General features: G+C 32.8%; 3 protein-coding genes and 1 long non-coding RNA gene across 4 annotated transcripts; 2 read left to right on the top strand and 2 right to left on the bottom strand.

Moving 5' to 3' along the window:
- The first annotated feature begins 1,653 nt into the window (after window positions 1–1,653).
- Window positions 1,654–11,706, top strand: LOC107363201 (uncharacterized). Its single transcript, XM_015930389.3, has 7 exons — window positions 1,654–2,655; window positions 3,552–3,640; window positions 4,015–4,465; window positions 7,438–8,545; window positions 9,785–10,189; window positions 10,493–10,709; window positions 10,817–11,706. Exons 1-7 carry the CDS (start codon window positions 2,198–2,200, stop codon window positions 11,221–11,223), a joined length of 3,135 nt encoding a protein of 1,044 aa, XP_015785875.2. The 5' UTR covers window positions 1,654–2,197; the 3' UTR covers window positions 11,224–11,706.
- Window positions 11,707–12,104: 398 nt separating this feature from the next.
- Window positions 12,105–12,983, bottom strand: LOC107363202 (large ribosomal subunit protein eL22). Its single transcript, XM_015930390.3, has 3 exons — window positions 12,936–12,983; window positions 12,724–12,861; window positions 12,105–12,419 (listed from the first exon to the last, which is right to left on the bottom strand). Exons 1-3 carry the CDS (start codon window positions 12,939–12,941, stop codon window positions 12,156–12,158), a joined length of 408 nt encoding a protein of 135 aa, XP_015785876.1. The 5' UTR covers window positions 12,942–12,983; the 3' UTR covers window positions 12,105–12,155.
- Window positions 12,984–19,042: 6,059 nt separating this feature from the next.
- Window positions 19,043–20,746, top strand: Las (lipoyl synthase, mitochondrial). Its single transcript, XM_015930539.3, has 2 exons — window positions 19,043–19,894; window positions 19,960–20,746. The coding sequence occupies exons 1-2, from the start codon at window positions 19,094–19,096 to the stop codon at window positions 20,287–20,289; spliced, it is 1,131 nt and encodes a 376-aa protein (XP_015786025.2). The 5' UTR covers window positions 19,043–19,093; the 3' UTR covers window positions 20,290–20,746.
- Window positions 20,747–21,190: 444 nt separating this feature from the next.
- On the bottom strand, window positions 21,191–23,835 carry LOC107363323 (uncharacterized). Its single transcript, XR_001568858.3, has 4 exons — window positions 23,693–23,835; window positions 23,486–23,575; window positions 23,189–23,421; window positions 21,191–22,693 (listed from the first exon to the last, which is right to left on the bottom strand). It is a non-coding gene; the product is annotated as an uncharacterized LOC107363323 (long non-coding RNA).
- Between the last annotated feature and the right edge of the window lie 2,011 nt (window positions 23,836–25,846).

The following is a 25,846-nucleotide window of genomic DNA, read 5'->3' as shown; positions in this document are numbered from 1 at the left end:
TAAATGCACTGACTTACAGGCATCGATCTTCTTCACATAGAGGTCACCTTCCTCAATGAAAGTCACCAAACAAGTCTTATCTCCATTGTAGACTTTACCATAGTTCCTTATGAACTCCACTTTAGCGCCCTTCTCAGTTGCTTTCCTAACCGAAAGATAGTTTGACTCCAACTCGGGCACATATAACACATTATGCAGGGTGATGTTGCTTCCATCGACTTCTAATCTCACCTGACCGACTCCTTGAACAATGTGTTCTCGTTCATCAGCCATAGTCACAGTGCGTCCATGCACTGACTTCAACTGACTGAAGTACCTCTGCTCACAACATATATGAGCTGTAGCTCCACTGTCCAATATCCATGTGTTTCGATCGAGTCTACACGAACGTCGGATTGTCTTTATCTGTAAGGCTGCATCTGACTTGTTACTATTTTTCTTCTTACGTTCTCGACAATGACGTGACTTATGACCGACTTTGTCACAGTAATAGCACTTTCCATTGAACTTCTTGTTCTCACGTCCAACTGCCTGAGTCTCTGCAATTTTCATGACGTGACTTGACACTTCAACGTCATCACGTTTCCTCTCCTCTTCTTCCATCAACTTGGTCTTTAAAACCGATAAAGAGGGTAACTCGTCTCTTGATGACATGGCAACAACGAAGTTCTCATAGGTATCACCCAAGCTTACCAACAAAAGCACAGAAAGACAGACTTCGGGTAACTCCAACTTCTTGGTTGCTAACTGGTCACACAGCATTGAAAACGTGTCCAAATGTTGTTGTAACTTCTGTCCTTGACTGAGTCGCAAAGTCACCAGTCGTTTGAAGATACAAACAAGGCTAGCAGGACCACTTTTCACATGTGCTTTCTCCAAAGCATTCCAAGCATCAGAAGCTGTAGCTGCATCTTTGATCAACCGAAAATTCTTGGGCTCAACATTGAGGGTAATCATCGCCAATGTTTTCTGATCCTTTGACTCCCAAGTCTCATCCTTTGGATCTCGATCTGCATTGATCACTGACCAAAGGTTCTGAGTCACCAGCAAACTTTTCATGAGGAGACTCCAAGTCTCGAAGTTCTCATCATTGAGTTTCTGGATACTAATTACACCTGACATTTTGACACACGAACTCAGTTATAAAAACACTACTTAAAAATGTTGATCAAAATACGGAAAGGTATGAAGTCTATGAACCACGCTCTGCTACCATGTTAGAGTTGGACCGACTTTAGGTTCACTTCAAGGGTACGGATAATGATGAACATATAAGGGTTTATTGTAATAGGTTTGAGTGTTATGTTACAAGTGTGTGTTGGTCATCAGTATGATGAGACTTTATATACATGTGACTGAAAGTCACTCAGAGGACAATGTTATTACCACATACGTTTGTAAGGGTTACAATACATGCGGGGGAAGATACAAATGAGGGAAAAGATTGGTTGCATACTCTCACAACCACAATTATGTTGTCTATGGAATTGTTCAGTAAAAGGTAAAATTGAATAATTTTAAATTACTAAATCATCTAATCTTCTTTGATTGATTGTAAATTAATATTTCAACAAATAATTAGACTTTGCTAATTTTTTAAACATCAATTGTGATCGATAAACAACATGAGATGGCGCTATAAGCTAACTGTTCAGCTAGCAACTTGTTACATGTTTGGCGATAAGTAATAACTATTAACTCTCATCTAATCAGTTTCTCTCTCTTTCTCCTTCTTTTCCCTTTATTCATCTCTCCTCTATCATGATCTCTCCTTCATTCATGGTAATAGTCAACACTAACAACATTACCATGAACCTATCATCATCACCTTCATCATTTTATCATCATCATCATTTGTGTCATCGACATTAGCATCATTTTTTCCCATCAAGTGTTTCTTTTTTTGTTGGTCATAGTGAAACGGATGACCGAATAGAGTTGATTATAATCTTAATTTCTTGTGAATTTCTCCCACTTTTTGCTTCCATTTCTCACTCTATTTGATAATTGTCTTCTCTGTCAATAATTTACTTTGTTACTTTGTTTTAGTCTCTTATTTGACAACTTTCTTATTCAGTTATTAGTTACAACCTTGTCTTGGTGACTCCAATTGTTTCTTCTTTGTAATTATTTAATTATTGTATTTTTATATCAACCGCTTTCATCTTCATTTTGGTTTACTCATCAAATATCGGGAATGCAACTTACTTCACCAATTGTTAATAATACCAATTGTATTAGTAATAGTGCTAATAATACAAGTATTAATAACAACAATCATACCAGTAACAATAACAACGAAATGGTGGTTTCTGAAAGCAACAAGCCACCTTCTCATATCATCAATTTATTTAACCATCACCATTCAACTTTAACCTCTCCTTCAGCCTCCTCTACAGTACCGGGTTCAATCGTGGTTTCTCGTGACTCTTTTTCCTGTAGAAAAGTTTTCGGTGTAATTTTAGTTGATGAAAGAATGATAATTCGTCACCTTTGTGGTTCATCTGATCTGATTGATTTGGAGTACAAAAATCATCTCCTTTTGGGTTCTATTGTTGTTGACAAGGAATCAATGTCTATTGATGAATTAAGGAGAATAATAGCCGAACAAATATCAAATCTACCTAAAAATTATGCATTCTTCAGTAAAGAAGGGTAATTGGCAATTTTCTTCTTCTCAGTTGTTAAGATTGAAAAATTTTTGAACTGGAAATTTTAAACTTTCCAAATATCTCCATCAAACCCTCCTAAATCGATGTCACTAACGTCAGTTCCGCCATTATCTCAATTTGTTTTAAGGCCAACCATTTTTTTCCTTTTTACCTAAATTGTTAACTTCACCATCGACCTATTCACCTCTTGTTAATAGGTATTTCCCTTGAAGCTATTAGTAGTACTTGAGGTAACTTTAAATTATTTATTTCACTTTCATTGAAGAAAAAAAACAAATCTTAAGAGAAAATCCAAATTCTCTAGACTTGCAGCTTCATGTTTGATTTACGTTGATAATCATTTTTAGCAACATCTCCTGAATCATTTACAGTTTACATAAAAGCCAATTTAATGAAACAAAAATGTAATGTTAAACTATGTTGTCTGGTTGATGCAAATCATTTCTGTTTTTTTCTTTCAGATCATGTTGAACAAGTTCATCAGCCATTATTTTTTAGCTCTTGTTCATTGATTGAGTCAATCCATTTATCATTAACCCAACTTGTAACTTGTAGTTTTTACATCATTTGAAACTTGATCATTGTCATTCCATGAAATTTACTTTAGCCTTTTCCATTATTTTCCCATGCCCTTTGCAATTGATTTAGGGAAAATAAAAGAGATTAAAAAGTAACACTTTAGTCATGTTAAGCATAAGATGATTTCACATAAACTACTGTTGGCCCAATGATACATAATGATAATATTTATGCCGATCTGATAACAAACTGTTTTTTCAAAACATTCAATCAGCCTTTCCTGTGTTTCTCAGTTTTTAACGCTTTTTTTTCTTTCCCTTTCCTATTCTCCCCTTTTATCCCATCTTAACCCTTGACTAGATGGCCTCTGACTAAATCTCAGGAATGTAAATTAAGGTTTTGTAACCTGGTGAACAAAAGAAACATTGTTTGTATCCGAAAAGTTTATGGTAAGTTAAATTTTTGTCTCTTCCAATGATAATTATGTGAATTAATGTGAAAGTTAAAGTGAAGTTTTAGTGAATATTACCAGTCAATCATTAGAACAATCGTGTTTCTATTCTTACGCAATTGGAAATCAGCTCTAGCATGCTTGAAGACAGGTTAAACGACCATTTGTTACATTGAGGGTTCTTGTTTGGTGTGTATTCTGTAATTATTTTGAGTACTCAAGTACAGCAAATGTAACAAATTGGTTAATGTATTGAACCAATGCACCGACTATTATTTTTCACTCTCACTGTTGCATTCACATCTCTTTACATTTTATCTGTGATTGTCATTTATTTACTGATAATTTATTTTTTCATTATTTACATTCTAGATAAACCCAGAATAGGGGTTTTAACTGATTCGGGCGAATATCTTGGTTCTATTTTCACAAACTATGATTGTACCTTAAGTGACCTCCGACGAATTCTCGATGACATTTTTCGCGACTCGGAAAACAGCAGTAAATTAGCCAAATTTATGGACTACCGTTTCATTGATCGCAATGAATGGCCAGTTGTTCGATCTCATGAGGACCAGTTAACCTTGCTGGATATTCTAGTTAACCAAAACATTCTCTTAAGACCCAACTTGAGTGGTTCTTTTACATCTTCATGTCCAGCCATTAAAGACGCCAGAGGAGACTCCAATGTTGGCCTTGAAATTGATGGTAAATTGACATCGCTAGGGAAACAAGTTGTCACCACACCAACATCAACAGATGATCGAATGGATAGTTGGAAAGTAGATACATGGCGTAGAAGCTCCAAAAAACGTAATATCATGTAAGATAACCATCAAATCTCATCAGCGTCATCAACATATCCATTTCAACTCCTTAGCTGGCCTTGTCGTGCAAATCCCTCTCCATTAGCATCACTCTCATCATTCTCATCGTCCATCTTCATTGTGTTACATTTGCTTTTACCTTCTACACGTGCCTCTACTTTTGACTGTCAATTATTTCTAAATTACCCGCCACCATTGAACCTACTCCCTCTTTTCCTCCCCATTTCACGCTTTTGTTTGACTTCTGCTAGATACAAAAAAAACCCTATTACTCCTCTCCAACAACCCCTCTCAATCAATTTAGCAAGGTTAGCCGGAAATTCAAGGTTAACTATGTTACACACAAACAATGATGATGGTAATAAATAATCAACTCTTCTTGGTTAGTACTTCTCAAAAGATCTTCAATCAAACAAGAATGAAAGAGAGACCAACTAATCAAAAAACGATGATTATTATGCTTTGGAAAAGGAAAAAGTGAAGTTGATGAAGATGATTGTAATACATACATGTAAAAAGTATTTTTCTTTATTCCAGAGTAACCTGTGTACATACCCAAAACCACTGAAACCTGATGTTTGAAAGAGCGAAAGTTTGCCCAAAAAAGAGTTAATTCAACTCCGGTTAATACGATGATTGACGTTACTATAAAGAAAGAAAAAATCTCTGCAAAAATCAAGAAATGAGCAATAAGTCTTAATTCAATTCTTCTCTTGAATCTTGCATCGGTATCTAACCGGGTTTTACCGATGACGATTTTGATGAAAAAAATCGGTAATAACGATTGTCAATCTTTGATAGAATCAAAAGAGAGAAGAAAGAGTTTCCTGTTTTACGAGTTAGCCTTTAATATAACCTGAACGTTCCAGAATATGAAATCTAAACTCAAATTGTTGATAATGAAGGAGAAAAAAGCAGATTGAAAGTTTTTTTTGCTGATAATGAATTTGATGATGAAAAGACTTCCATATTTACCCAATTTACGCAGCCAGATACATTTATCTGTAAACCGAAAAGCTATCAATAGCTTTCCCAATAACTCTCTACCGATACCAACCCTAAGGCTATTCACACTCAGTCTTGTGTTCAATAACCAGGTTGTACTTCAAGTTAGTCAAAAGGCAATCAAAAAATATAAAATAACTTGTATGTTAATAGTATATTGCAGAGTTTAGGAACAACAATTCAAATGCCTTAAGAAAGTCTTTAATTTACCTTTAAGTAGAGCGTCTCACTTTCATCCTTGAAATATCAATATATATCATCTACTTCACCTTCATTCACAATCATCTTCAGCCTCATTCCTTCCACTAACACACAGCATTACCTTTCCTTCAAGATTAATGTGCGTTAATCAAACAATACCTTTTCTTAGAATTTGTCGATTCTTTACCTTTTTAGTTTCACATTTTACCGATCTTGATACCTTTGATTCAGTGTATCTTATCATTCAGATGAATTACATTCATATTTATCAGATACACCATTTTAAGGATGTTGTTGATATTGTCTACTGACTAGTATTAAGAGCTAACCTTTCCAGAGATGTTTATTTTAAATGAGTAGTTAAGAGAAGCAAATTAGCTCTCATCTTGAAATTATTATCAACTCATCGACCTGTGATTGCATTTTAACCAGTCACCTACGGAAGCATTTGTTGCCAATAATTGTTGTAACCAAATATAATTACTATTATCAAGATTCGGGTTCGCCCTAACAAGAAATTTTGAGACTAACATGGAAACAAGAGTCAACAATCAATGACGATGGGAAAGGCCAATAGTTAAACTGTCCTTTATTGTTATTGATCGAGAACAATTGCTATCTTCTGGATTTTTCATCTATAGTCATTATTGTAATGATGCTAATGTAGAGACGGCTGATGACGATAACAATTGGTTTTTTTGTTTCAATTGTAATCAAGTTCCATATCCTTTGTTTTGATTATTTGAATTATCATTAACCTTGACAATTTACATGAAAAATAGCGGAAGATGCATCAAGCAAATGTACAAATTTGTACTTGTTGAAAGATTTGTGTTAAAATTACCTGAATAACATAGTAATTCAGATTCAACATTGATTACATGCTTTGATTGCGGTCTAAATCAACTAATTATGCTTTATCAATCATACTTGAATAGCAAAAAAGGATGACTCGAAGATGATAATATCCATAAAATGATTACTCTTTGATTGTTTAGTTTGCATCTTAATAGTAATCCAATAATCTTCATCAAATTGGAAACAATTGCCACATTAATAGACTAATCTTGATTTAATGGTTAACCATTTTGAATGTTTCAAAATTTCGGTTATTCAATTGATTTGATGAATGATGAATGCCTATTGAAACTCACATAAAAATTGTTATTCTGTTGATAAGATATTAATCATTAAATTATGAGGCTCATCAAGAATCTTGCAATTCTTTCAAGATTCGTCACAATTTAATTACCCATCGTCATTTAGACTGTCTACTGATTAGCTTTTGTCTAATGGTTCATACATTTTTTATTGTTCTGAGTAACCATTCATTTATGGAAATTAAACCAAAACTAATTAAGATTTATCCGGATGATTCTCCAGATAGTTCATTTGTAACTATTCAAGCTTTCAATATAATCCATAATTCAACTGGCAAGTAGTAATCAAGTTAACATATTATGTTAAAACTACTCTGGTTTGAACCAATCCAAATAAACAATTAAGTTATAAATAGATGTAAAATTATTGAAAATAGCACTTGTCACTTGATTTAGTTCAATGAAATGATTAATTATCATTTTGACCAGCTAATCAGAGCAACTTAATCTCAAGTAGTTTTGTTATTCCATGTCAATAGGAACTTGAGCAATCTCATCGGTAAATCAGCTTATTTTTACCATTGATTGAAATTTGTTGATGTTCACACATATTGTCAATTATTATTCCATGAAATCTAATTTCTTTTTTTATCTCATTTCAGGAGAAGAACAACATTCCGACGTAATCGACCAATGATTGAATTGAAAGTTAGCAAGAAAAATAAAAGCACTGGTAAAACGATTATGATTAGCTACTGTCGCCAAGAGGCTTATCAGTATGCGATTGATTTGAAAGCTGAATTGGTATCAAACGGGTATTCGGTTTATTTGGATAAAGATGAGATACGAACAGGAACTGATTGGGCCGATGATTTGAATGAAGCTGTTAAAAATTGTGAAGTTTTCATTCCCTTAATAACGCAACTTTACGGGCGAACTCAATGGACCAACCGAGAGGTTAAATTGGCTGATTTGTTAAATAAAAAGATTATTCCAATAAATTTTCTCGACCATTGGCCACCAGAATGTTTAGCCATTCAATTTGCTACAATGCAATGTAAACCTTGGAAGCCCGTTGATGTAGATTATGAACCAGAAAGAAATAGTTCAATTGAAGACGGTAAAGTTTGGCCTCGTCCATGGTTAAAAGCATTGGTCAAAGAGATTTGTAAAGAGATACCTCGAGACACTGAGTCCAACTTTAAACCCTGTGAACCTACAGACCATCGATTAATTGCCATCTCAGCTCATCCTACTCAAGCAGCCTTAGTTAACAAGATTAAGACTTTTCTTGGACAACATGATCTTCATGTTTGGACTTCAATTGAGATCACAGAGGAATGTGATTTAACACCAATGACACCGTCTTATTTACCAACCATTGAAGAAGGTGTTCACGAGTCAAGTTTCAATGAAGGACTTTGGACACACAATACTCACGGTGGACGGAATAAGCGTCCAGTTTCATTGCCTGTTGATCCCAACATTGATTTTGCTCATAAAAAAAAGCCGGTTCAAAGGCAAACTTCAACCGTTTCAGCTCAACAGTCCATTGGACCTGAAAAATTGGAAAAGTTTAAAGAGTTTCATAGCAAAGTGCGCAATGCTGGAGCGGTAATCATCATTGCTTCCAAAGCTTATTTCAATTCCAAAACATCTCAGCAACATGTTTATTATTGTGAACAAAGGAAACCAATGATTTTGGTTCGAGCTGAAGATGTTTCACCTCCACCGTGGTTTAGTAATTTTCATAGAGATGAACTTCCACTGGTAAGATTTTGTTTTCTTTATGTTTTCACCAAAGAAGCAGCCATCTTTCCTTCCATTCATATTTCACCTTAGTTTCTAGGTGATTCCATATCAAATTGATGTCAATCTTTCCTAAGCCTTAATAATACATTGTTTCAAGGCAAATTATCATGAAAAGACAGTTTTATATTGCTTATCTTTCTTGCCGCCACAATTATTCCTCCAATTTATCAGTTATCTCATAAAAAACATATTAGTTTACGTCAATTCAGAAATAAAATCCAGACTCAATTTTTTTCTATCAGTACAGCTCATATGAACTTTCATTCGTTTTCATTCAGTATAATTATGTAACATAAATAAAACTATGATGATCATATGATTTGCTAGTCTAATCATTCATCAATGTTTGAAATATTATCTTATTCAGGTTATCACAGCTTTTTGATATAACTTTTTTTACTCATTTATTCCAATTTTAATTTCATCAAAAAGTGATATTCAATAGTTTTTTGAAATGAGCTGTGCAATTCAGATGAAAATTCAAGTGTTCAAGTTTTTTTATTTACTAATTTATTCTTTTGCTTATAATTAATAGTCTTGATAAGCTTAATTTATCAGAAAAAAGCAGCATTAACCATGAGACTTTTGCGACAAAAAAAAAGCTAATCACAATTTTCAGGCAACAGAAATGTTTATTATAACTATCATGTAATCACACCGATCCAATGTGTGAGTTCCTTTTATTTTACGATAAATTTGTTTAGTCTGAATTGTCGACTATCCTAGATAACATTGTGTTGATTCATAGGTGGCAATTATCTGATGATCATCTCTGTACAAAGTGACAAAGTGTATGAAAGATTGAGTAAACCAAATTGATCTTCCGTTTTGATAATAAAATTGTAATTTGACATAATTGATTGAAATAGAGATCAAAGTTAAATCTGTTTCATCGATCTTGGTAAAAAATGTAAAACTTTAGAGATCTTTGCCTTGATTAGATGGAGTGTTAATTTTCCCTCTTTTTGACCAATACATTTGTCATTACCCAACATTGTTGAACTATTATTATCCAGGTATGAAACCGATTTTATCTGGTGAAGTGGGAGAAAAGTAGAGAATTGAACTGAAAAAATTGCTTTGAAACATCAATCAAGAAAACAAAGTGTTTACAAACCCCTCTTGAAATGTTAACATTACACCTTTTCTAATTGTCTTTTATCTTCTTTCTCTTTTCTCTAAATGTTTACCAATTAGGATGTTAATAGCCCTTGTTTCTTGGAGGTACTTAAAGGACGAATCAATCGTATTTTGGATCCTTGTGCCAAGACTGATGCATGGGAACTTCAAGAAGCCAAAATTCAATATCTTCTCAACTACATGAAGAAAAATTTACCCGATTTAGATACCTGTGTTTACATAATTGGAAGTACTTCAGTTACAAGCCAACGGACTGAATTGTTGTGTAAAGCAATTGGTAAAGAATTGACCAAAGTAGATGGATTAACGGTGGTCACTTGTGGTTTCTATGGAGCCAGTCATCTATTAGCTAAATCTTTTTTCGATGAAAAAAGCAAACAAGAGGCTCCTAAGAATCGTAAAGCTTATGCCAATCAGTTTCAATCCTCAGTTGTTCATGTTTTACCCTTAAAAGATGCTAGTGTAAGTAAAATTGAAGAAACATCATAACGGGTGCGATTTGCTACAGTTTTGACATTTTTTGATGAATCAATCACTTTTTAGTGTTGATTAAATCTCGCTTCCTTTCATTTTATCTCTGTTACATTGAATCGATGAATTGGTTGAATCATAAAATGGTGATATTTTCTGGATTCATTTCATCATTTTCCAGGAAAGAATTAGTAATGAATAAACTGCAAGGAGCCATTTATGAAATCACTTTACAATCGTTTTCTGCTATCTGCTTATAATTCACATGTTTGATTTTATCTTTTAATTTTCCAGGACTTTAGTGACAAATGTAAACAGCTTGATGATGGATCATTTCAATCACTTTCATATGGTGAAACATTGTTTTTAGGCGAATCCATGAAGGAAAGAGACACCGCAATTGCCAGATTATTGGATACTTGTATTTTGATTGAAGGAGGACCAGAAGCAGCTCGTGAAGCACAAGAATTTATCTGGAATGATCATTATGTTATACCAATAAGCAGCACAGGTTAGTTTTGATTAAATGTGTTGCTAAAACAGACATGCAATCATCTGGTAAAATATGGTTTTACAGTTGTTTACTAATCTAATATTTGTCCATCTTTTCACAATTAGGTGGTGCTGCATCCGGTAAATATTACCTTCCCAGGAAAGTTTTTGACAAACCTCATGTGGTTGATCAAGGTGATTGGAAAATGTTGGAAGATCGAGAGGCAACACCAGAGGAGGTGGCTCAAACGACTATTCAAATAATCATGAAAATTAAAGAATCCATATCACTACAGAGGATGGTTCAGAATGCGACAAAAACCAAAGTGAAGGGGCGATCATTTCGACGAACTATAAATAGAACAGAAAAGGTTGAAACCGATGTTACGTTAATAAGTAAAAAAGTAATCACAAGTGAAGAGGAAACATCGAAAAGAGTCTTACCTGTCAAAACGAGTTTACCAATGAAAACTAGCAAAAGTCGTTGGCATCGGTTTTCAAGCTTCATTAGTTTTGCCTCTCATAGGTGTTGATAAAATTGGACCAAGGAAACAGATTGATTGGAATAATCAATGAATAGAGTTTAAACAATAATGTACAGAACAATTTCAACAGCCAATAATGATTTAATTTCATTGTATGATTTGGCATGTTTGAAATCAGGATACTTCGATTCAATGTGCTGTACATGAATCAAAAGATAATCATCAATGAGTAACCTTCTGTACATTAGGATTACTTGATTATTTATTTGTCCATTTAACTTATTACCATCAAGATAAGCCAATGATTTTGAAAACTAAACTCTAAATAACTATTGGTAGCACTAATGATAACAACGATTAATGAAGATCTACTGTGTTCATGCTTCTCGATAAATGACGGCAATATATGCAAAAAATAAAACCAAAGGCAATTGCAAAAGGTGTACATTTCCCCCTACTTTTATGTATAAATATATTTTAAAATTAATTTTTGAAAAATAAATTACACAAAAGTGTAAATTATAAAATTTAGCATTTCTAAGTCAAGGTTTTGATCACAATTATTACATGAAATATTGATTTACTAAAAAATTGACTTGAGAATCACAATGGCGAAGTTACCAGCTGGATGCCAATGAGTCGGTAACATAATTGAATTTTAAAATTCAATGTTCATAGATTAAAGAGGGAGCTATAACATTACGATTCAAGAATAAAATAAGTCGGTCACAGTCATGTGTGACCAATACAATAGTTTCTCACAATCCGATAGTAAGACAAAAACTAATGGTAGACTTAGAAATCATGGGACTTTCGCAATCTCGAACTTATTTGGGTAAGTTAGAGTTAGATAATTGATAATTCAAATGTACACCCTGCATTTTAAGTTAAACCGTATTAAGAAATGAAATAACAAGCAGGGACATTCATTTGATAGTGTCAATTACTTTTTATTACCAATTACAAGATGTATAATCCAATCAAGATGCTTCTTCTTCATCCTCTTCATTATTGATCTGGAAGTATTTGAGTTCGTATGAATCTTTAGCTGAAGAAACTACTCTCAACCAATCTCTAAGGTTATTCTTCTTCAAGTATTTCTTTGACAAATACTTAAGATATCTCTTGGAAAATGGTATCTCGGTTGTTACAATAATTTTAGCCTTGTTTCTTTCAATGACCACGTTGTTTTGTAAGTTACCGGTTTTACCATTGACTTTGATCCTTTCGTGTAAATATTTTTCCTGTATACAGATAAAGAATGAATGAAAAATTAGACAGAGTGTAAGGTATTATAAAATGAGGTGAAAGGTAACGGTAACGAGTAGAGCTAAAAGAGCGGTTAACATGAAAATCACATTCTATTTGTACCTGAACCGATCACCAGTGTAAATGATCTAGATACTAGTGCATGGAATGGTTCAGAAGTAATTAATCTACGAGAAGTAATAGCATTCAAAGGGTATAAGAAGACCTTAAGAAAGCACCTTTCTCGATCTTCTATTCATCTACAATATAAAGGGAAACGATAAGAAAATGAACACTTACGAAATCAGTAGCATTGAGAATTCCGTCTTCCTGTGGCCGGCTACAGTCAAGGATGAATTTACAGTGGACCCTCTTCTTCTTACCACCTTTACCAGTGGAAGATTTACCTGAGGTTTTCTTAGTGGCGGTTTTGGTAACCTATCGAAGATGAAAAGACAAATAAGAACAGATTAGAAACAGTGAATAAAAGAACAAAGATACAAAATACTTACAACCATGATTAAATTAAATTAATTTTTAACAATTAAAAAACTAAGAGCAAAACCTTTATTGTTCTCGGTGAAGAGATTGTCTTATACAGATTGCTACTTTCCGTTTCCGAAAAAGGTAGCTAAGGAGACATTGAAGCTCCCCCTGGACAGGCATCACCGCCAGTTTTGAGATTTTGTTTTTACAAAGATATGATTATTTCTTACAAGGGTTTTTTTGGATATAATTTACATAATTAGTGATGGATAGGGTTTTGTTTTGGGATTTTGGGTTTTTAGAGGCAAGATCTTGGAGTTTTTTGAGAATGTTTTCAAGAGTACATATAATTTTACATTGATTCTTGTAGTCAGTATGAATGTTGAAATTATTTGTTTCCAGCAGATTTTCCATGGTACTGCATTCGTAGATGTAGTGATGAGTGCTTATTTTTCCTTCTTTGTCACAGCATCTTGTATGTTTGTCTCTCGTCATTGTGATCGATCTGATTAGTTCCACCAGGTACTTTGGTTTATGTCTTCCAATATGTTGTATTGTTGCCATCTTGAAATTCGGGTTGAAAATGATTGCTGAGTTTTCTTCTTCTTTCATCTTGAAGATCATTAGGTTTATGAGATTCTTTTCGGCAATTTTGCAGATGTCTGTTTCTCTTATCGTCGCGTCGATATGGATATGCCCCAGCACCATTTCCTTCTCCAAGGTCCCAATCTCCCATGTCCAGTCATCGTTTTTAAGTTTCGCCAAGATTCTTTTGGTCTCGATTTTTTGTTGTGGAGATAGTATTCCTTCAGGAATTATTATGTGAAAATTTGAGGTGTTATTGTCATTGATAATTTTTACCATATTGTCCAGTGCTGTTATTAGTTTGTGTTGTATTGAGTTGTATTGTTTTATTGTATAGTGGTATTCTCGATATTGATTTACGATTTTGAAGGTGTTAGTTTGTCCGTTTACAATTTTGTAGAAGTTATTGTTTTGGTTGTTGTTTGTTTTTTTGTTTTGTAATTCAATCTCTGAGATGCTTTTGTTGCTGATTGTATATCTGTCAAGGTGTAAGTCCTTTATTAGGTCAAAATTTTGTTGATCATTATATTTGATTATTCTGGTTATGTAAATGGGTATTTTGCTTATCCAGGGATTGGTGGTTCCATAAATGAGTGTTGGTGTCCAGTGCCCTGACTCTGAACATCTCATTGCTCTTGCTATGATCTGGTTATTTTTCTTGATGAATTTGTAGAAACTTTTGTTGTCTTCGCTCTTGTATTCTTTTATGATTTGGAAAATGTATTTGTCGATGCTGGATGATATGAAGGAGTTGTAAATGAGGTTTCTTGGTGTTGCATTTAGTAGGTTGATTACAAGATTGTTTGGTCTTATTTTTTGTAATGCTTTGTTTGTAACTTCTTCAATATCGTATTCTGTTATTTTTCCAGAGAGAGTCTTTCCCAGGAAATTCATTCCTGTTTCTATTTTTATTTCAGGGTAAATTGTTTTTAGACTATGGAATTGTTCCCATTCGCGTGTTTGGATGATTGTTTTTTGTTCATTAATTTTCAGGTTAATTGTTTCAAATGCTTCTTTTACATCCTTCATCAGAATGTGGAGATCTGTTTGTACTTTTTCATAGTTTTCGATGAAAGCCACATCGTCTGCGTATGCAACGAAACGATAGTTTTTCTGTGATAGGATTTCCAGAGCTTTTTCCATCCCTATTATATATAGTAATGGTCCAAGACTGGAACCCTGTGGTACTCCTAAGTCATCTTTTCTGTAGTAATTTTCATTGTTGAATCTTACTTTTGCCCATCGATTGTTGCAGAAACTTTGTGTTAGTTTAAATGTTTGGTTGTCAATTACTTTTTCTAGTCTTTTAAAAATGATTTCTTTGCTGACATTGTCGAAGGCTTTTGTGATGTCAAATTTGACAATGATGTCTTCTTCTTTCATAAGTTTGTTGATGGTAATTACCGCGTCAATTGTGTCTTTTTCATTCATGTAGGCGAATTGATTGTTTTTTATGAGATCGTTGGTGTATTTTTGGATTCTTTTGGTTAAGATTTTGTCAATTATTTTCATGAATTGTGATTGTAGACGAATTTGTCTAACTGATACTCCATCCGGTTTTACCAACATTGTGACTCCTGAGATTTTACATCGATTCGGAATCTGTTGTGTTTTGAAGATCATGTCTATGATTTTGATAATATAATATTTGTTTTTTCTCATTACTTTATTCCATTGATTTATTGAGAAATCATCTGCAATTCCTGATGAGGATTTGGATTGATATTTTTCAATGAGTCTTGTTTCTTCAATGTCGATTCCGAAATCAGATATGTTATTGATAGTTGGATCTTTTTGTATGAATGGTTTTCTCGATGTGTATTGTTTGATTATTGTCATGGTGTTTTCCATGAGTTTGTTGTTATTACTTGCGGCATATTCAATGTCTGTTTGACTTTCTTTTTGAACGATGTATTTGTTGATCATGTGCCAGCATTTTTTGATGTTCTTGGTGTTGTTGATTATGTTTTTCACTGAAAATTTGCTTTTTTTATGTTTTATTATTTCAGTTGCTCTTTGGTCACCTTTTCTCTCTCTGAGTCTTAGTTTTTGGAATCTTTTGTTTTTGTTATTTTTGTCGATGACCCATTTTCCGTGGATGTTAGGATGTTTTATAATGTTGATTATGGCTTTGTCAAGTGTTTCAGTAATTTTGCTGTTCTTTATTGTTACTTCGTTGAGTTTATATCTTTTTAGCATAATTTTTCTTTTGTTTGGTGTGTTTTTTGCTTTGTTGTTGATCATGAATCTGGCTGTGAGTACCCTATGATCTGATTTTGGGTCACCTTTGATGTTGCAGTATGTTAGGGTTGTTCTGTCATTGTAAAGGATTGCATCAATGTATGATGGCATACTGCTTTTTTGTTGGCTTTGATCGAGTCTTGTGTAGTTTTCCACCTCTGGTTCGAAAACTGAGCTTAGTTTAGTTTCTAAGTTATCAAGCCATCTGTCTATGGTTTTTCCCAGACAGACTTTTCGACCTCTAGTGAATCTTTTTGTAAGGTGAATTGGTGTCCATAATTTGGATTCAGCATTGAAGTCTCCAGTCACAAAGATTGGTAGATGTTTGTTTTGATTGATGATGGAGGCTGCCGTTTCAATTGCTTCTCTCATATAAGTTGCTCTGAATGATTGAATGTGTATGTTGATAACTAGAATTTCAATGTTATCTATTTTAAATTTTGCTGCAATCGTGTTGTCACTTATTGGGAATTTTTTGGTGATGAGGAAATTGTCTGGTATTATTATTGCCGAGGTGCCATTGATGAGTAGTTTATTTTGGGTGTTGATTGATAGTATAGATGTGTGATTGATTTCTTGTAGGCAGATGATTGTATTCTTTAGGTTTGAGTTTGTGTATTTCTTAGTCAGTTCTTTTTGTTTGTAGCAATTGTGGTCGATAATTTTGAGGTTTATTCTGTTTATTGATGGTATACAATAGTTGTGGTCCAGAATATGTGATGGTTTGTTGTTTTTCTTGTTTTGCTTATTCTTGGTTTGCTGTGATATTTAGAGAAAAAAGGAAGAAGAAATAACAAAAGGAGAGAATTAATTTGGTTTTGTTTGTTAATTTTTATTGATTTCAAGACAGATTTTACGAATAATTAGAAGTACATTTTGGCACAGATTGTTTTTGTAAAAAAGAAAGGAGAAAAAATTCTGAGAAATGTTTAAGAGGAGATGAATTATTGATGCGGAGTGAAAAAAGGTTTTTAGAAAGTTCATTGTTATTACTACTAAGAGTCTGATTATTTGTTGTCTTGTTCATTGTGGTTGTGTCTGATTGTTTGGTGTCATTATGACTTCATAATTCATGTTTATGAATTGAAGTTCATGTTTCAATCTCCATATGAATTGTGAGCATTCAGGATGATTAAAGTAATGTCCAACATTGTTGCATGCATTACATTTGTGTTTGTTTGGATTATCTTTTACTGGACATTTGGTGTAATGTTGCCTGGCGCAAAATCTACATATTGGTTGCTGACCACATTGGTTAGTGGTGTGTCCATATGAAGAGCAATTATAACATGTGTGGATGTTAAAGGTATCAAAAACCTCGTATTTTTGTATGCCTGAGAAGATTTTACCCTCTCTCTTAACTATCGCTTGTCTGATGTTAGGGGAAACTTCAAAGACAATGTTCCATTTTCCGTTCTTTTCAATTTTGAAATTTATCCGGAAAACAGAGTCTTGAGTTCTAGGGATCCACCTGTTCTTGTTTAGAAGCTTCTCTATCCATTTATCCCAATTGATCTCACCATTAATCTCTCTTTTTATGGACACACCATTAATCCTTACACATGGGTTTTTTAGTGTTGGTATTTCACACAACCATTGTGGTTGATTATCTTTAACATATTCCATGAATTTATCTCTGTTGCTGATATCATCAAAGTGTATTATCACTACCTTTTGAGACTTTGTTATGTGATCGATCTCGCCATATTCTCTTGTTTCTTCCTCTAAAGTGTCAGAGATCAGTTTCTTGAGAATGTTTGGATCAAAATTTGTCTTAGCATCTGGTTTGGCTATAACGACTGGCTTTGTTTCAATTTGTTGAACTTTGTGCCATCCTGTTGGTAATACATTTTCGTCTTTCATATAAGTTTTGCTTATCATTCGTTGTCTTTTAGTCGGATTGACATTGTCTTGATCCACAATTTGCTTTAGTTTGCTTTCATCAATTATGACTTCGTCTTCCGTCTCATCATTGTTCTGTGCTTTTCTTTTACCATCTTTTTGTTGGTTGTTATTGTCGTTATTACTTTGCTGATCTTTGCCATTTTGATCATTTGTTGTTGTTGCATTGTTGTTGTTGGCCTGATTTTGGATGTTTTCAGTTGAATCAGTCTTGTTTTTCTCTTTGTTCATGATACTGGACTTTTCTTTTTGTTGCTTGATGATGTCTGCAAAGAAACGTGTAATCTTTTGAGCTGTAGCCAGAATATCTTGATTCCATTCTTTTGTCGTTTTATTCTTGATTATACAATTACATATCTCAATAATAACCTTCTTGATTTCTTCTTCTTTTTGCTTTGCTTTGAAGTCAACATATTTAGTAGGTGAATTGATGATTTCATGAATTTGGTTGATGGTAGTGATTTTGTCTTTCTTCCACATGTCTAGGACACTGCATATCGTGACGGTGGTTGTAGGTGCTTGTTGCATCTGTGTATAAATTTTAAAAATAGGTAAGAAAAAGAAAAGGTAAAAAATTAATAAATTTGTTGTTGTTTATTATTGTATTTCAGTTAATTATTTTGCTCGTTAATGTTTTCTCGTTAATGTATATGATTTTTGAAAGTATATTTACCTTTGTTTGTTTTTTAGAAGCACGTGGTGTTGTACGTTTCACTGACTTTGAATGAGTCTTACGTGGAAATTGGGTAATTTGTTTGTTTTTCTCTGTGAAGGTGTAGATATCACTATCAATTGTTTAATAGAGATAAGTTATCTTAGAGTTTAATAGGAACAATTAAGATTAGTTGAAAATTTGGTGATAATAGGGAGATAAAAGATAAGGTTGTTTACTCGTTAACCAAACAGCAAATAATAAATCTTAGGAAGCGGAAACCAGATTGACTAAAACATGCAACATATCAAGCGCCATCTACAAATCTAAGAAAAGAGCTAAACCCGCCAAGCTTGAATCAAATTTACGAAATCAAAATATATTTTAAATTAATCTGTTTCTATTAAACGCTATAATTACTTTTAAATATAAATTAATAGTTTCATAAACAAGTCAACGAACATCCATGGTTCTAATTGATAATCATCAACTCATTAAACTTAAACGGCAATAAGATAACTGAGCTTATTTGAAAGGCTTCAGTAAATCAACAATTAAGGCTCGTATTTGATCTCCATCGTTTGTTTTTTAATTTTTTTGGTTGCTTTAATTGATCTTGATGGATGCATTCACTCAAAGCGAAAACTTTAGCGTTATTTTGAGTAAAATTTAATTTAATTTAAATGCAAATTTTGTTGTCTAGCCTCGGTAATCACTTAGCAACTACGCATGATGTTGATTTGATCAGCTGTTTGGATTATATTTTTGTGTTCAATTGCCCAGTGACAATTTAGTCAATTAATTATGTTATTGATAAAAAATAAATCGAAATGTTTTCAAAATTTAATTGTTGAACAAAAACTACGCTCAATAACAGTGAAAACATCACAATCTGTTAGGAATGGTTCATCTTCTACTCAATCTACCCCAGCATCAGCCTCTTATCCGCGTTTGGAAAAGCTCAAGGAGCAATTGAAGTCAGAAGAGTTAGCCTCAACAAATCCACCCAAGAAACGTAACCATGTAAGATTACCGTCATGGTTGAAACAAAATATTCCAATGGGAAATAACTACAATCGTTTAAAGGACAATTTGAGGTCATTAAATTTGCATACAGTCTGTGAAGAAGCAAAATGTCCCAATATTGGTGAATGTTGGAGTGGAGGTAAAGAAAATACGCCAACAGCGACAATTATGCTTCTTGGTGACACTTGTACCCGAGGTTGTCGATTTTGTTCAGTGAAAACATCAAGAAAACCACCTCCTCCTGATCCAAATGAACCTTTTAACACAGCTAAAGCAATTTCACAATGGTCATTAAGCTATGTAGTGTTAACTTCAGTCGATCGTGATGATTTAACCGATGGCGGATCAAACCATTTTGCAGAAACTGTCAAGTTGATTAAACAAATGATGCCATCGTTATATGTTGAATGTTTAACTCCCGATTTTCGTGGAGATCTCGATGCAGTCGGGCGAGTTGCAATGTCTGGTCTAGACGTTTATGCACATAATCTAGAAACTGTAAAAGAGTTACAAAGACATGTTCGAGATCACCGAGCTAATTATGAGCAATCAATGACAGTACTTAAACATGCTAAAAAGGTAATTATTTTATTTTATTGCTTTGTTTCAAATTTTTCTAATCTAATTTACTTTGTCTTTTAAAGGTTCGAGCTGAATCAGGCAAACCAGTCATAACAAAAACATCTTTAATGTTGGGTCTAGGAGAGAACGACGATGAAATTAAATCAGTTTTGGATGATTTACGGCAAAATGACGTTGATGTGGTGACTTTTGGTCAATATATGCAGCCCACAAAGAGACATATTAAAGTAGTTACTCATGTTGATCCGGATAAATTTAAATTTTGGGAAGATTATTCTAAAGAATTAGGATTCCTTTATGTTGCAAGTGGGCCATTGGTTCGATCATCGTACAAAGCTGGTGAATTTTTCATCAAAAACATCATTGACAAAGCTCGAAAAGATTTTATTTAATTGTGTTAATTGATAATATTGGAAAACTAGTGTAACATAATAATTTAGTGTGTTTATCATTGACAACAGGAAAATTTAACTTTTTTATTGAAAGTTTATTGATATTTTCCTGTCCATCATTGATTTTCAACCTTCATAGATATCATTGGATCAGATTTTTATGAGTTAATTAATACAAAGTGATATTTAATTAACACAAATGACTGAATTTAAAGCATATTGTTATCATTATTTTACTAATAAGAGATTTATATCCATTCAACAAAGAAAAGCATCCGCTGTGATAATTGAATTTCCTGGATTACAGTTGTGTATAAATAAATGTAAAGCAAAGAGACGAGTCAATAATATGTTACAAGATGTTCACTGCTGTTAACTAATCAAACTTCTGTTGGCTAAATAATTAATTTGGGATCAAGAAAGTGAATTAGATTGATTAAAGTAATTGTCCAAGGAACCTATTCAAGTTAAACCTTTCTTCTGACTACAAACCTCATCACTTATAATCATCGTCATGATGAACTAATCGAAAACCTTATTAGTTTACATTTTCATGATTTATCGCTTTTCACTAATCACATTATCGATATATATACACTGAAAAAGAAGGAAAATGAGTCCAATGAGAAATTAGATGTTTTTCAAAAGAAAGGTTCAAGATATTGACTATTAACAGTGAATTAAAGTAAATGCATCAGAAGATTATTATAAATTCAATTTTCTTCTTCATTTTTACCATAAAAAACAAGAAGATTACACCGTTCAATACATAAATATATGTTACTATTAAGTTGTTGGGAAGAAGCAAAAAAGTATCTTAACTGTTAAATTTTTTGCTCTTTTTTCCCTGAGAAATACATTCAATACCAAGAAGAAGAAAAAAAAGTAAAGGAATTACAAGTAATCAAATTTAACAGGCCTATTTTATTACCAAAGAAGGAGTAAAATAATCCAAATAAATTGACACCAACACACCATTTTATCGAAGCTCTCCTTCACTATCAGAGTGGCAATAGTTTAACACTTAAATGGATAAAAGGATGTTGTGATCTATTGAAAGTGATTCTTTACCTTTACAACTTTTTTTCTGCACAAAAGGCAAGCTAAAAAAAGGATGAGAGGAAGATGGTAATGGTGATACCTGGAATCGATTGAGGAGCAAAAAAGGAGATAAAAAAGTGATGAAGCAGGAGAAGAGAAATATAATAAGTCAAAGGAGAAAAAACGATGATGACGAAGATGAAGACGAAGATGAAGACGAAGATGATGATAATAATGATGAGAAAGAAGAAGAAAAGAAGTTGAATTGTGAATAAGAAAGATTTAGGAAAAAAAAGATCAATGGAAAACTGTGGAGGGTGAAAATTGTTCATCGGATTGACTTCAATTTGCAATGTAACCTTTTTTTGGCTTCTTTTCAGAATTTTTTCTCCTTCTTTGGTTATCCTTTCTCCCCCTCATCCTCTTCCTCCTCTTCCTCCTCTCATCTCCGTCTATTTTATTTTCATTATCTTTTCCTTATCATCATCTCGTCTCTGCTTTCTTTGAATTTTGTTAAATTTTGCCGTTCCAATTACAGGATATGTAGGTCTTGGATATTGAAGAGCAGGATTGAAAAAAAGAGTAAAAATGGTGATTCTTGTTGATATTGCTTGTATTTTAATAGATTGGAAGGAGAAAGCTCAAGAAGAAAATCATTTATCCTCATTCCTTTCATTGTCAACATGCACAATCAACAAGCATTCATCTTATTTTTATATCTATATTTATTGAGCAACTTGCCACAGCAAGGAATCAAATAAAATCTAATCATTCTAATCTTATTCTATTCTCACATCTTCTTGTGTCCTCCAGACTATTATTAATACATCTAACTCAATCTTTTTAACTGCCTTTAATTGCCATCGGCTAAATTGTTGTAGTCCATTGATTCACCTGATTCAGCAAAAAAGGAGAATCAGAAAGGACAAAAAAATCCTATTGACATTACTGGAGCAAAAAGCAATAAAGTGACCAATGAAGTTGATAATGTAATGATGTGTTCAGAAATCGGATGATGAAAAAGATGGTGTTGATGATTGGACGTCAGACAAATGTTGAAAATATATTCAGTCTGAATAGAAGGGAATATAACCATGGTTAACATTTATATCCAAAGATCTTTAAGATGATACTGATTATAAGGAAAATCAAACTAGATTAATCTCATTTCTCTTTTTTCCTTCTTTTTTTCGTCATCATCTCCATCGATATATCGATTAAATTCATTCCTCAAATGAACTTTTCCTCTCTATCCTTTCCTCTGCTTTGCGCCCTTTTCCTTATCTTTTTCATTCTTGACACCATCCATGAAGATAAAAGATAGATTCCTTTGAAATGTATACAGATCTTTTTCCCTGCTTCCCTAGAATGGAAAAGACAAAAAATCTTTGATCAGTTATTATCGAGACGATGATCACTTCTTTCTCATCTTTAAATCTTGCTTGCCTTTTTGTTTTCAACATTTCTGCTTCAATAAATGGAAAAACAAAAGGAGAAAAAAAATATCTGTAATGATTATAATAATAAATAACCAATAACCAATAGCCTGACAAATACAAGTTTATATCATGATAATAATAAAAATGAAAATATAATAATAACAAGACTAATATTGAAAGCAAATATAAAAATTTGTTGACCTGAAAATGGTGAAAATGTTGAAAAACAAAAGACAAATTACTGCGACATGAACAAGAGCAAGACTGAAGATGAGACTAGAAAATGAAGAAGAAGATGATGATGAGGATGAAATGTGTTTTAGGTCATCATTTAAATGGTTAGAATCATCAATCTGATTGAAAGTAAAAGCAAAAAAAGGGAAAAAAGGGTAAAACTCATTTATCAAGGTTTTACTTACAAAGTATTGATCATGAAAACTTATTAATCATTAGCTTTTCTGATGAAGAAAAAGGAGAAACCATTAAGATACTGTGTCAATTTCTTGCTCTTTCATCTTCTTGTTTGGTCATCCTCGTCTTCCATCTTCCTCCACCTCCCCGTCCTCCTCCTTTATTGGACCATCCATCCTCTTACACAAACCATAATTCGCAAAATTGAGCCTCCGGTGATACACTGGCCTTCTTCCTATCCCTATTATTATTAATATTAATATGTAATCATTATTGTTATAATTCTTATCAATTAATCAACTTACATTATAATGTCCACCCATATTGATTTGATTCATTCATCTTCAATTTCCTTGGCACCAATAAATGAGACTAATAAACATCTCAAAAGCCTGCTGAAAGAGTAAAAAATGAGACAAAAAATCCAAAATTAGTTAATTTGCAGCAAAGAAGCCTGAATGAATGTAGATTTATAATTTATTCACTTTCTTGCTTCAATAGTTAATACTTACTTAACATTAATTGGTTTCAACTCTGATTAATTAACATTGTTAATCGTTTTGTGCAGGTAAAAACAAAGAGTAAACAGTAAATGGCGGTTAAAGATTACAATTTTTCTCAACGCTAGGGCGAAGGGGTTGTTATCTAATTTAAGACGCACTTTCTTAGTTAGGTTACTTAGCATTAGTTTAGTAGGCTTTTAACCTGAAACGAACTTCCATTTCGTCTTAAAACTAGTTAATCATCACAGGATAACTCATGATTTTGTACTCAATTCAAATGTCCCAACAAATAGTGCTGAAAACCAGTTGAAGTAAGGAGTTAATAAAAAGACGAAATGTTAAGACATTAATATTAATATCGATATTAATATTCCAGAAATCAATTCTGTGATGATATTTTCCTGGATCAACTCATCTGACATCTTGATATGTTTTTACATTTAAATCAGAATTAGTTTAGATTATTTCAATTCAATAACAGTAATTGACTACAGTAAAGTACCAGATAATGACAGTAACTTGAAATAGCTTATTCCTACTATTCGCCGGGCAGTGTATTGAAAAAATACAGATTTTTTAAACCCCTCCTTAATTAGGGACCATTGACAAATTTACTGTCACTATCTGGTACTTTACTGTAAAATGAGATTGAAAATTTAAATGAAATTAACTCTACCAGAATAGGTGTTCAAACCAATAGATGGCAACACATGGAAAACACTCACGCCTTTTCTTCTTCTAACAGTATTTTAATTTTAATTTGATTTGATTCACATCAACACACTTCGTTTTATTTGTATTTTAAACACTCAGATGATGCTGGATTCTTGACTAGAACTAGAAATCTGTTTTTCCATGCAAAACCTTTAAAGAAATAAAACCAATTAAGAATGAAACCAAATTAAAGAAACCAAAGTGAAATGAACTTAAATACAAGTTGCTAATCAAATCACTCATTTACATTCCTTGATTCAGTTTTTAACCTTTAATTGCATGTTTTAATATCGATTATTTTTCATTGCGAGGACTTTTAATTCTGGAATAAACTGCAAATGGTAACAGTCTAGTTATACGGACACAAAACAATAACAAAGCCGTTAATTGAGGCCCCAGGCCGTCCAAGCCCAACCGAACCTAACCAAACCTAACCTAACCTAACCTAACCTAACCTAATCTAACCTAACCTAACCTAGTCCGACCTAGAGCGCGATAATAATCGATTATTTATTTGAATCTATAGCACTGTTTATTATATGTGTCCGTATAACTAGACTCTCACCCTGCAAATTAATAAATCACTAAAAATGACCAACGAAAGAATCAGAAGCTCGATTGAAAATCAATTTTAAATATTGATTTGTAGGAGTTTTTGGCAAAAAATTGCTGAAGTGCTGAAAGTCAGGAAAAAGTCAAATATTTGAAAAGGATTTGAAACTTTTGATTTTGAAATATTAATCGATTCAAAATGTTTGATTGATGCCTTAATTGACAATAATTGAAAGATTGATTAATACTCTAATAACTCATCTGGAAGTAATTTAACTTGATAATGTGTGATAATAAAAATGTGAACAGTTTTTGGCTCTAATTCAATCAGCTGATGATGATTGATTGACTTTACATGAAACCGAATTGGCTGCAAATTTTGATTTATTGTTAACATTGTTATCATTTAAACCATTAACCAAGTTAATCAAAGTGATTCAATATGCTTATTAAGCCAACAAATTGTCCTTTCAACTAATCTAAAATTGAATCTCAAAAAGTGAATACAAAACCTTTTACATTCAAGAGTAAAGATTGCATCAACATTGTCCATTTATGTAATTGAAAATTTTATGAGCGACAGATAAAATCGCATTCAAAGATCAAACTCGAACGTTTTTTGCATACCAATGAGTCCACATTTTCACCATGAATGAATCTCATCTCCAATCTTCGCAAAAACGACCTTAAATTAGCATCAAATCGACATTGAATCTCATTGGAAAGAGCGTCATTCATTTGATCTTAAACGACTAAAAGTGAAGAAGCATCAACATCTATTGAAGTAATCTAAACCTTATTGTTCGAGCTCAACTCATAACTGTACAAAAAGCGATCGAAATCTGTCGACAATAAATTTAGTTTAATCGCATAAATGGACTTTAATGGCTTTAAAAG

This window comes from Tetranychus urticae, chromosome 3, assembly GCF_039701765.1.
Source record: "Tetranychus urticae isolate SD_2017Ah chromosome 3, NJAU_TeUrti_SD_1.0, whole genome shotgun sequence".
NCBI classification, from domain to species: Eukaryota; Metazoa; Arthropoda; class Arachnida; order Trombidiformes; family Tetranychidae; genus Tetranychus; species Tetranychus urticae.
This window is presented reverse-complemented; position numbering and strand designations above follow the sequence as displayed.